Consider the following 10,743-nt stretch of genomic DNA (forward strand, 5'->3'; position numbering starts at 1 on the left):
TCATTTTCTTATTTTTCTATATATATATATATATATATATATATTTACACAGGGACTCAAAAATGGTTACAACATCAAAATGGGTTACAACATCATGTATGGGTCTAATGTCAAGCCACCTACCTTGCAGTCTTTTAGGCTTAGGAAAAATGGGTTACAACATCATGTTTGGGTCTAATGTCAAGCCACCTACCTTGCAGTCTTTTAGGCTTAGGCTTATTATATGGCACCTCTTGGCTCATATGTGCGGCATAAGCCCAGCACTAGGTCAACATCCTAGCATCTTTGGATCTTCGAGCTTGCAGCCTGAGCCCCGTTTCAAGCATTATTGAGGTCTAATGCTTGGCTCTCTAGGATTTTTTTACTAAATTTGAACTTTTTAGCCTAAATCCAAAATGTTAAGGGACTCCATATATTCTATCGTTGGGGAGTTTAGTATTTTTGACTTATTACATACAATATAATTAACTTATTCGTCAAGTCTATATTCCATCTACACCTTTAGGTATACAAGAATATCTAATAACATACCACATTTTCATTATCAATATATATGTGTAAGAAATATTTATTTTTTATTAAAGCATGTGTAAGATATTTGACCTATTAATATTACACTAGTGGAATGTCTCTTTAACTTTTTTATCTAAGCACAGAAACAAGATTCATAAAGTATAAATACTTCTAAATTATTTAAAAAAATGGTTTATAATTTCTCTATTTTCAACATATTATACAATATTGTTTACACAAAACATCACTTTCCTAAAAAAAAATAATACATACCAAAACAATAACAAACAACCTAATTCTTGAGATTTAATGTTATTTTGCATATTTATTATGATCTCTCTTTATAAATATATCAACTTAAACATTTGAGGGTTTTCAAATTCACTCAAAACATATTGTTTTGTAGTTATTTGACTTTTAAAATCAAGTTATCATCTTCTTTAATTATGAAAAATAGATTAAATAATAATAACACTTGATTAAATATGTTATCTAACCACCCTGGGCATTTTAGATTTTAGAATATCATCGCTAAATTATGTTTCTTAAGCAAAATTCAAGTAGATTTTGAAGCTGGAATCCCCACAAGAATACGTCAAGCCTATAATACAAAATGTTGTGTGTGAAACCATTAAAACCACGAGAACAATTTAAAACAACAGTAAAATGAACTTTCAATCTCATATTGCTGCTACCTGCAGCCGTCGCCACCGATTTTGCAACAACACAATAACTTTCATGCCTTCTCCCCTACCGTTTTATGCCTACGAAGACTTCGTTTAGAAGGATGGCTGTAATTATTTTTTATAAATATATTAAAATAATATTTTTATTTTAAAAAATTATTTTTAAAATTAGTATTTTAAAATAATATAAAAATACAAAAAAAATATTAATTTAAAATAAAAAAAAATAATTTTTTTAAAAATACATCAACAAATAGTAACTAAACCTGTTCACCACGTCCACCCACGCCACCTCTGCCTCTACCGACCGCCCGTGGCTCCACTATCCATTCCTTATTAGAAAAAATAATTAAAAGGTATCGTATTTATTTACTGAATTTTTTTTCTTTTTCACTTTACATTGGCAGAAAACAATTACCTTATTTTATGAAATCAAAACTGATTAAAAAAAAATTTATTTTTTATTTTATTTTTTTCAATAAAAGGAAAAACTTCATGAAATAAATAAATTTTATGTAAGAAATAGAAAACTCAAGCACACAAAATCAGATTTCCATGGAAAATTAATTTGAAAAAAAATCATGTCTAAAAAATTACACTTTTACTACCATCAAGTACCTCTTACCAACACATCTATCAACTTCTCATTCATTGAATATAGTTGGACGATCTTTTGTGATAACAAAAATGAGTAAAACACTAACCAAAAAAATTAATCTATTTTTTATTTTTTTGTCTTCTTAAAATAATTTTTTCATGATGTTAATAAGAAATTAAAAAAATTTAAAAATTTTAGTGATAAATAAATAAAGAATTGGAAAGAAATTTAAAATCTTTTTTATCTTTTATTTGATTTTTTAATCAATTTCTCTTTTATATGAAATTAGAATCAATAAAAAAACTGACATGTTTGCTTCATATCTTTGAAAAATCAAAATTAATAAAAAAAATATTGATTAAACTATTGATGGAGGGACTACTGACGTATAATGAACGAAATTAAATGTGCTTAATTATCTAAATTAGAATCATGGAAATGAATATTATAATATATTTTAAAAGATATGGGAAAAATATTGTGCATGTACTATAGATATAAATTACTGTGAATCATACTATATATATAGAATTTTTATACTATGAACAACATTATAGTGCTATTGGGTTTGGCCTTTAGCCAACCTAAATATTTTCAATTTTATTTTTTTTATATTTTTTATTTAATTTTTTTTCATACTATAAAAAAATGATGTGATTTTGTTTATACTGTACAAAAGTTTGGTGTTAATTTTTTATTCATTTAAGGTTGGGTTGGGTTGAATTTTTTTTTTTTAGTGTTGAGTTCTACTACCAATCAAATCTAGTAATGTTAGATCTTACTTTCCAATAGAATTAGCAACTTTTAGACTTTTTAGCTTGTCAAATCTAATGTTTCTAAATCTGGCTCGACCGTTTATAGCTTGATCATTTCTAACTTGAACACTAAATCCAAGAATATTAGATCTATTTTTACAACAAAATTTAAAACTATTTTAGTTTTAACTTGATTATCAAACACAAAATATTTAATATATTCTCTATATTTTTTATATATTTAAAAAAAAATATTATTTTAGTTTTAACTGGATCATCAAACACTTATATTTGTCAATAAATTGGAACCATCCATTAAACCTTTTTTCAATCTGCCTACCTTCCATCTCTCTCTTTGGTTCACGCCTAACTTAGAAGATGGGATAAATTGAAATTCGTTACTGTCATCTGGATATGTATATGTATATAATATAATATAATATTTACTCTTTAAGGTTTTATATTCGTAAATTTCCAGCAGCATTTTGGTGGCATTCTCCGTTTGGAGTTCTTGAGTTAAGTACTTGCATATTTTAATATTATTTAATTTAGTCTTCACATCTCAAATTGTTGTTCGTAATTGAAGTTCTTTACTTGAGAAAACGATTATTTTTGGAAAAACAACTCAATTCCGGACACCTCGTCACTTCAATAACCAAAAAAACAAAAGGAAAAATAATTTATTAACGAACACAAAATCATAAAAATTATTAAATTATTTCTCATGCTGAAGGCATTGACTGATTCATTTCGATAAATCAACGGGACTAATCTATAATTAACTCTCAAAATTAAGAAGAAAAAAAAGAAAAAATAATAATATTGATAAAACCTATGATTTTAAAAAATAGTGTTTAATAAAGATGGGGAAAAAAAAAGCATTAAAAAAAGACGGACAGTAAATTAGATGGAGCTCTCGCTGTTCTTTATGGGTGGCAGATCCATTGTTAAATCAAAAAAGAATAAGCTTGCCTACATTAGGGATCTCTTTATCCATTTCCACTGAGCATGCAGTCCCTGAAAAACATCAGCGTGCGGGCACAGTTGCTTGGCGCACTAGCGAATTAACAAAACTAATGCATGAACCACAAGGCGAAATGCCCAGCAACATCATCATACAGAGCCCACAAGGTCACATTTTGATGATCTATCATACGATGCGATTATTTTTACATGGATAGCATATTTCAGCTCATCAATTTGTTAAAACATTGCCCCAGGCACGACGCCTTCTATCCTATGGAAACAGCCATGTACAAATCACCAAGCTCCTTGCAAGCCAATGCAACCCAGTTACAGATCAGTGTCGAATTGACTTAATTTACATCAGATTTACTTTCTATCATCAATCTGTACAGCATTAGAACCACCACCACAACAACTCTCTTTCTAACCAAATTTGTCCTATCCAAGTCTTACCGGTGTTCTTCAGGAAACAAGGTAAAGCATCAAACTTCAGCTTTGACCAGTTGCCTCCGATATGACCAGTAGGCATGGGCAGCTAGGACCCTGTCTAGAACCTCCTGCGGCACCGGTTCTCCCCTCCTTTGCTGAGGGGAGATTCTTGCCGTGTGCACCAATGTCTTCCACTTATCCTACACCATCCCAAGACCAACAAATGATTAGAAGAATTAGAACTCTTTTATCAATGTCTTCAATCTTCTTACTGGTAATGTAGGGAGGGAAAAAAACGCTTAAGCCTTCAGTAATCAAAGAAGAAAACACTAATCTTTTGCATTCATCCTTATTGAAGCAGGATTCCCCGGCCTTCTTATATAGCAGTTGAAAGCAAATTAAAAATGCCTTGTTATCTAGCAGTGGAATCCAAATTAAAAAGATCCTAATAATTAAAAATGCCTTCTCAGAATGTGGACTACAAGGCATATAGTAATGAATCACTCACCTTCAAATCAACATAAGTTCGATGGTTTGCTTTGTCGAAAGCATGCAATTTAACATCACGCCACCTGCAAATCAACAACAAAATCAAAAAATCCAAATGGGTTAACTACGTGTTAAATAATATTCAGGGATAAAAAGGATGATCATGGAGCAAACCTTCCAGTTCCAAGTTTCTCAACTGCTTGAACTAAGGCTTCTACTTCTGAAACTGTAAATGGCCTCCTGATCCGGCGCTGTCCAAACTCAGGACGCATAGATTTGCAGTTAAAGGGAACTACAGATAATGCACCCCGGCCAATTGGAGGAACTGGAACCAGAGCTCGTGAATCTGACATCTTATCAGCAGTCGAAGCCTTGGAAAGAGAGCAAACTGCACCAAGATCACTACCAACAGAGCTGCTAAAATTAGTCTCTGCTGGAACTGAGGAAGCATGGGAAGTCCCTGCCTGTAGCATCAAAGAAGTTGTATGCCTGCAAATAAATCAAAAAGAAACAAACTTAATAAGACACAAATAATAACAATTTGAGAATTTGAGAAGCTTGTAAAGAACACAAAGCAAATGCACAAAGATGCACCAGCTATTTGCTTACCTACTTATCCCACCAGATGCCCTGAAAGGTAAATTTGAAGGGTTTTTAGTGTGGGGAGGTGACATCATTTTTGCATGTCTGGACTCCAACATGAAACCCAAATTACTATGCTTATCATCTTCAGAGATTCCAGTCTGGAGCAAAGTTTTGTTATCATCTCTAACCTTCTTTCCTTGGAGAAGGATACCAACATGTAGTCCATCTCCAAGTATAGCAGTTATTGCTTCCATGACTGTCCTCTACAGAATGTAAAGTATTAGATGTCACCAATAGACAATAACAGATATGGCACCCTACCAAATTGAAGTCTCATAACATGTATTTAACATGAAAGACGCCTTTCTTGGATAGGATTATGTATTACATTGACAGTAATAAACATAAGAACGAAAACAAAAGCCCCATTTGTTTCACAATAACTAGAAGGGCATTGATACAGGCTGCATAACTTGATTTAGTTCTACTAAATTGTCTACACAGAAATTATAAAACTGCATCTTATTTTCTACTGGAAGATTTCCTCACCTACATGTTGTTTTCTTCCTCCATAAGGAGAAGGCATGAAACTACTTTACGTTATTAACAAAACAATATCCAGAAGGCACTGTTGGATACCTTTAATGAGCCAACAGTTGCTGTTGCAGGGATCTCAATAAAGAGTTCCGGAACCTTAAATGATTTAATACTTAGCTTCACTGGATGATAAAAAAAGAAGTAAACATAAGAATGACCTCAATTAAAATGAGCCACCAGTAGATCAGATACCAACAACAATCATCCATTATAGGCTTTCATACCATTACAGTCTCTTGAATCCAGAGATGCATGTTGGCCTGTTACTGAGGATGATGCTTCGGTTGCTGCATAAAAGAGCTAGGATTATTCACCTAAACCTAAATGCAACTGCAAAGCCTAAACATAAACAGAGAAAAAAACAAATTAAATAATAGCTAGTAACCAGACAATTTTGCACCTGAGACCATGTTATTGCCATTGGTCCTCTTATTAGAAGAATTAAAAACGTCTTCACAATGAAATGCTCCGTCAGATGTAGGTAATGTACTTTGATCAAAGAATTTCCTTTTCTTGAAAGGAAAAATCTTCTGAGATCTTTGACAGCTATAGCTGGTTCTTCCATTGCGAAAAGGTGGTTTTGTTTTCCAGTCTGGAAACATATCAAAAGCCATGACTAGTTATACTGACATGGAATGAAAGATTGTGAATTCATGAAGCTAACACAGCATGAGCTGAAAAGACCATTCCAGAACCAGAGACACTATGAGAACTTTACCAATTCATGACATAAAAAGGATGTAATTTCCACTTGAAGCTAAATCATAAAGAAGGCATTTACCAGTTCTGAAGTAGCCACCACTCTTCGAATTTGGAGCAGCTCGCCAGTGTCTTGAAGCAGTTAGATTACTCATTCTTCGAGTTTCAGTATATGACAGCGGCCTAGAAGTCTTTGGCCTGGTGCCATATTGAGAACACCCAGAAGAGTTTCCGTCATCATCTCTACTCACTACTTCTACATCAGCACAAGGCCTGGAAAAAGGACAAAGGCCTATGCAATCCTTGAATAAAGATGCCTTTACATTGCTTTCTACGCTAGCATGTCCAATAGAACCTGCGTCAAGATCCATTGCATCTTCTGAACCATCTTTGACAAGGAGAGTTCCACTTTCAATACTGCTACTTTTTACTAATTCAGCGTCTGGCTTTCTCTCGGTTAAACCTCCTACCTTGCCTTTAAAAAATTTCCTTGCATGAGAGGATTCTCCATTCATTTCACAAGAAGGGCTTCCACCAGCATTTTTGCTATTGACAACAACCAACTTTTCAGCAACATATATTGTTTCTGGATAATCAAAACGCTCTGAAGCTAAGCTTCCCTGAGAGTTGAAACTTTCCTGGTTATTGAAGAATTTATTCAATGCATTGCCATGCCAGTGGCCTTGCAACTCAGGAATGCAAGCAAAGGCTTTCTCATTACAAGGTTCTCCCAGCAAAGGTTCTATTATAAGAAACTTCCCTCTATCAACTTGCTCCTTTTGAATGGTATTTTTAACATTGCAAAGATCTTTACCACAAGCAGTATTAGTTGGAGCAGAAGTTTCCTCCTCCTGCAAGATTTCTCCAGCTACACTAGCCAGAATTTCAAATGCATGTTTCTGATTATTCTCACTTTTCTTCCTGATCGGTCCCCTCCCCTAAAACCAGTAATAAAGACTTTATCAGGTCAATGACTATTTACAAAAATATAGACAACAGACAACCTTGGAATTGTAACATTTGATTACCCTAGCTGATCTAGATGCTCGAGGAACCACAGGAACCTGGTAGCCATCAAAACCATAGTCCAACCTTCTTTGGAATACCATATCTCAGACATTCATTACAAAAAGTGGTCATTAAATTAAACTAACCAGCTAGCTTGAACCTGCACACCTCAAGAGAAGACCATGTCAGCAAACCAAATTTAGTTGGGATCAGGATAAAAGACAATACACATTCCAGAATCAATTACGACAACCAAAAAACAGCAACTCTGAGTAGATCAGTGATTTGGGATATAGCAATTATCCCAGATCAGGTAGTGGAGATTGAAAAATCAGCATTCACTCTATTCCTTGTCTATTTATTTAGAGGAGAAGGATGAACACTTTTAAGTGATCAAATAGCTTGAACATCCAAAGAATATTAAAATAAAAAAGGCATCTGCACCTGTATGTTAGCGTATTTGTCTACACATGTATTCTCACTTATCATTGCTGGCCAATCAAAACATAGTTGAAAATTCTGTTGATGCCATGAAAGTTATTTTTTCCCCATTTCTCCAATAAATGTATCCATGCTCTTAAAAAACAAGAGAAAAGAAAGGAAAGGAAAAGGAGCAGATCTAGAACAAAAACCTTTTCTTATGTCGTTGTGTAAAAGATAAAGATTCTTACATTTAAAGGGGCATTTAAGATACCTCGATTTTACTCCATGACAGGTAGTGCGATCCTTAAACATGCAGCCTTCAATCCCTGTAAGCTCAAAAACTAAAAGAAAAGAACAAGACTTTTCATTTTAACCCAAGGTAAAAATGTAAAAATGAAAGAAAATAAAAATAACAATATAAAATTAAACCCTGACTGACAGAAACTGAAACTGCAGCTTTAGATATTCATGCTATGTCCTCATAAGAATCATCCAATAAAATATGGTAGGCCAATTGGATTTCAAATCACAAAAAAAGAATAATTACAAAAACCAATCTTTAACAAACCTAAAACACTGCAAGGTTCCTTGGACCAAACATAAAAACAACGCAAATGGAGTCAACATAAGAGAGAAAGAAGCTTTAAAAAATTTTGTGGAAAGAAGAAAGCTTTACAATGTAAATAAAATCAAATCAGATCAAAACAAAATGGAATCAACAATATACACACACACACACATTGCAACTTAGATTTCAGGCATCCTTTCTAATTACCTGTCAAATTCATGCAAATTCCTAAAAAAAAAAATGGAAAAATGCATTGACAAAATGAATAGTAAATTTAGAAACAAACTGACCTTTTAAGATTGTCTGGTCATCAAAAACCTCCTGAAAACCACCACACTTTATATCCTTGTGGTCTTTGACCCATTTCAAAAAGTGAAGGGTTACCTGGCCGGTGTTGTTTACCGGTTACAGCAGGTCATAAGCAGAACCACTGAGGACCGGTTCCTCATCCACTCAAACTTGTAACGAGTTCTGTAGTTGACACGTGGAAGCCTCTCCCTTCACGTGGGTTTAATCTTATCTCGTCCGCACAAGAACTAAAAACTCGTTGATTAATTCTCTTATATTTCGTTCTTACTGCGTGTTTAACACGTTGGTTAATTAATTAATTAGCTTTGGAAGAATTGTTTTTGAACAATTTGGTTTTTTCGTGCAGTGAGTTTTGCCGTTAATTTAGAAGGCTCGGAGTTTACTTCCTTCTCGTGTCTATATATAACAATCATGTAGAAACCAGTTTGCAGCTAGCTATTTCCTTTTTAATGAAGATAAGGAAATGAACAATTTAATAATACTACTTCAAGAAAGAAACGATAATAGTAATAATAATTTTACAAAGAAATAATAATAATAATACATAACTTGAATAAATATTATGAGACGTAAGATGCAAGTAAGAATAACTACTTTAATTAATGAATTGTGAGATGGAAATCTAAGAGCTAAGAGCTAAGAGCTACCATAATTCTCGTTTCTGTTAATTCTTGGCCACGGAGGACTAATTGCCCGACAATAAAACATTCAAATTCTTTTACTTGTAATAGCTATATAATATTATAAAAATGATAGAAATCCTTCTTTGAACTTTTAGAAGGATTATTGGACAATATAACTTTGTTTTTTATGTTTATTAAATCCACTCTAAAGCTATAATCTATAAATCATTTAAATAAATTAATATATATATATATATATGATGGTCGGACAAATTCAATGTCTAAGGATTTGCAAAGGTCAGACAAATTCAATGTCTAAGGATTTGCAAAGTCTGATGGCTTAAATTATTGATGAGTGATGTAAAAAGAGACTTAAATTATTGATGAGTGATGTAAAAAGAAGATAAAGCATCAGATTTAAAATGGTTTTAGCTTCGTCTATCTTAACTATTGATGGTAGATATATTTGGGTGCAGATATCACGGATGGACAATTGATTTCTCGACTAAACCTGTGGTGAGAGAGATGAGAAAGAAAAATTTTGGTGGGGTTGACTCCAAACAAGTTATTGATGATGGATGGTCAAACAAGAAGGCAGATTTTGGAATATTACTTTTTTAATGAAAATTAATTTGTGAATGATTGTTTAAGAAAAGAAAAACTTGACGATGTTAATATGGAAGATGGTGTTAGAGAAAACTGCATGCGTAGATTTCATACATATGCATTGCTACTAACTTAAGTGCTTGGATGCTTGGTCATATGGCCAGCCTAATCGATGGAAGATTTGGCATGTGGTTGTTCAATCTTAGAGGAGGCAAAATCTAAGAATTTTATGCATCTTGACGATGAACTGTTTAAGGTGATGGAAACAAAGATTCTATGGTTTGGTCAAGAGACTTGGTCATGGGCCAAACAGCCAGCCTAATCGATGGAAGATTTGGCATATGGTTGTTCAATCTTAATGGAGGCAAAATCTAAGAATTTTGTGCATCTTGACGATGAACTATTTAAGGTGATGGAAACAAAGATTTTATGGCTTGGTCAAGAGACTTGGTCATGGGCCAAACTACCTAGGATAAAGGCAAAATTGATGTCTTTGAAAGGAACCTTGGCTATTTGGAAGGATTTGCTTAGCCAAACTGGATAAAGGAAAAATTGATGTCTTTGAAAGGAACCTTGGCAATGGACAGTACGATGTAAAGAAGACAGAACTAAGGACTATATCGCATAAGATTTGGTCAAAAAGGGCAAACCTTGTGGTGGTGGAGATGGCTTGGCCGACTGCTTTGGGTGGGGCTGGTTTGGGGACTATTTTGTACATTTTGTTAATGGACAAATCAGGGTGATGGAAGCAAGATAGTTATGCTAAAATTATAGCTAATAGACAAGCCATACAATGATGAAAGATCGAGAATTCAAGACACCTTGGCAATGGGCATGAATTAGGGTGAAGAATTTCGTAACTAATCATGCAAATATTTAGTTTAGGAAC

General features: G+C 33.3%; 1 protein-coding gene across 3 annotated transcripts; it reads right to left on the reverse strand.

Annotated features, from left to right (window-relative positions):
- Positions 1–3,639: 3,639 nt before the first annotated feature.
- LOC105122447 (telomere repeat-binding protein 5-like) lies at positions 3,640–8,726 on the reverse strand. Of its 3 annotated transcripts, none has more exons than XM_011021547.1 (11): positions 8,607–8,726; positions 8,020–8,089; positions 7,346–7,485; positions 6,400–7,255; positions 6,019–6,210; positions 5,843–5,905; positions 5,661–5,740; positions 5,046–5,284; positions 4,611–4,925; positions 4,456–4,519; positions 3,640–4,147 (listed from the first exon to the last, which is right to left on the reverse strand). In XM_011021547.1, the coding sequence occupies exons 3-11, from the start codon at positions 7,424–7,426 to the stop codon at positions 4,001–4,003; spliced, it is 2,037 nt and encodes a 678-aa protein (XP_011019849.1). In that variant the 5' UTR covers positions 7,427–7,485; positions 8,020–8,089; positions 8,607–8,726; the 3' UTR covers positions 3,640–4,000. The 3 variants fall into 3 exon arrangements, with proteins under 3 accessions (XP_011019849.1, XP_011019851.1, XP_011019850.1); XM_011021549.1 differs by having other exon boundaries at positions 7,997–8,089; XM_011021548.1 differs by lacking the exon at positions 8,607–8,726 and adding an exon at positions 8,524–8,544.
- Positions 8,727–10,743: the final 2,017 nt, after the last annotated feature.

Source organism: Populus euphratica, unplaced genomic scaffold, assembly GCF_000495115.2.
Source record: "Populus euphratica unplaced genomic scaffold, PopEup_1.0 scaffold20.1, whole genome shotgun sequence".
NCBI lineage: Eukaryota > Viridiplantae > Streptophyta > Magnoliopsida > Malpighiales > Salicaceae > Populus > Populus euphratica.

Bases quoted from the DNA above. Each gene is read 5' to 3' on its own strand.
- LOC105122447 (XM_011021547.1), bottom strand. From the start codon at position 7,426: ATGGTATTCCAAAGAAGGTTGGACTATGGTTTTGATGGCTACCAGGTT. The intron at 7,256-7,345 runs GTAATCAAATGT...TACTGGTTTTAG, and splicing joins GAGCATCTAGATCAGCTAGG to GGGAGGGGACCGATCAGGAA. The intron at 4,520-4,610 runs GTTTGCTCCATG...GTTGATTTGCAG, and splicing joins GAGAAACTTGGAACTGGAAG to GTGGCGTGATGTTAAATTGC.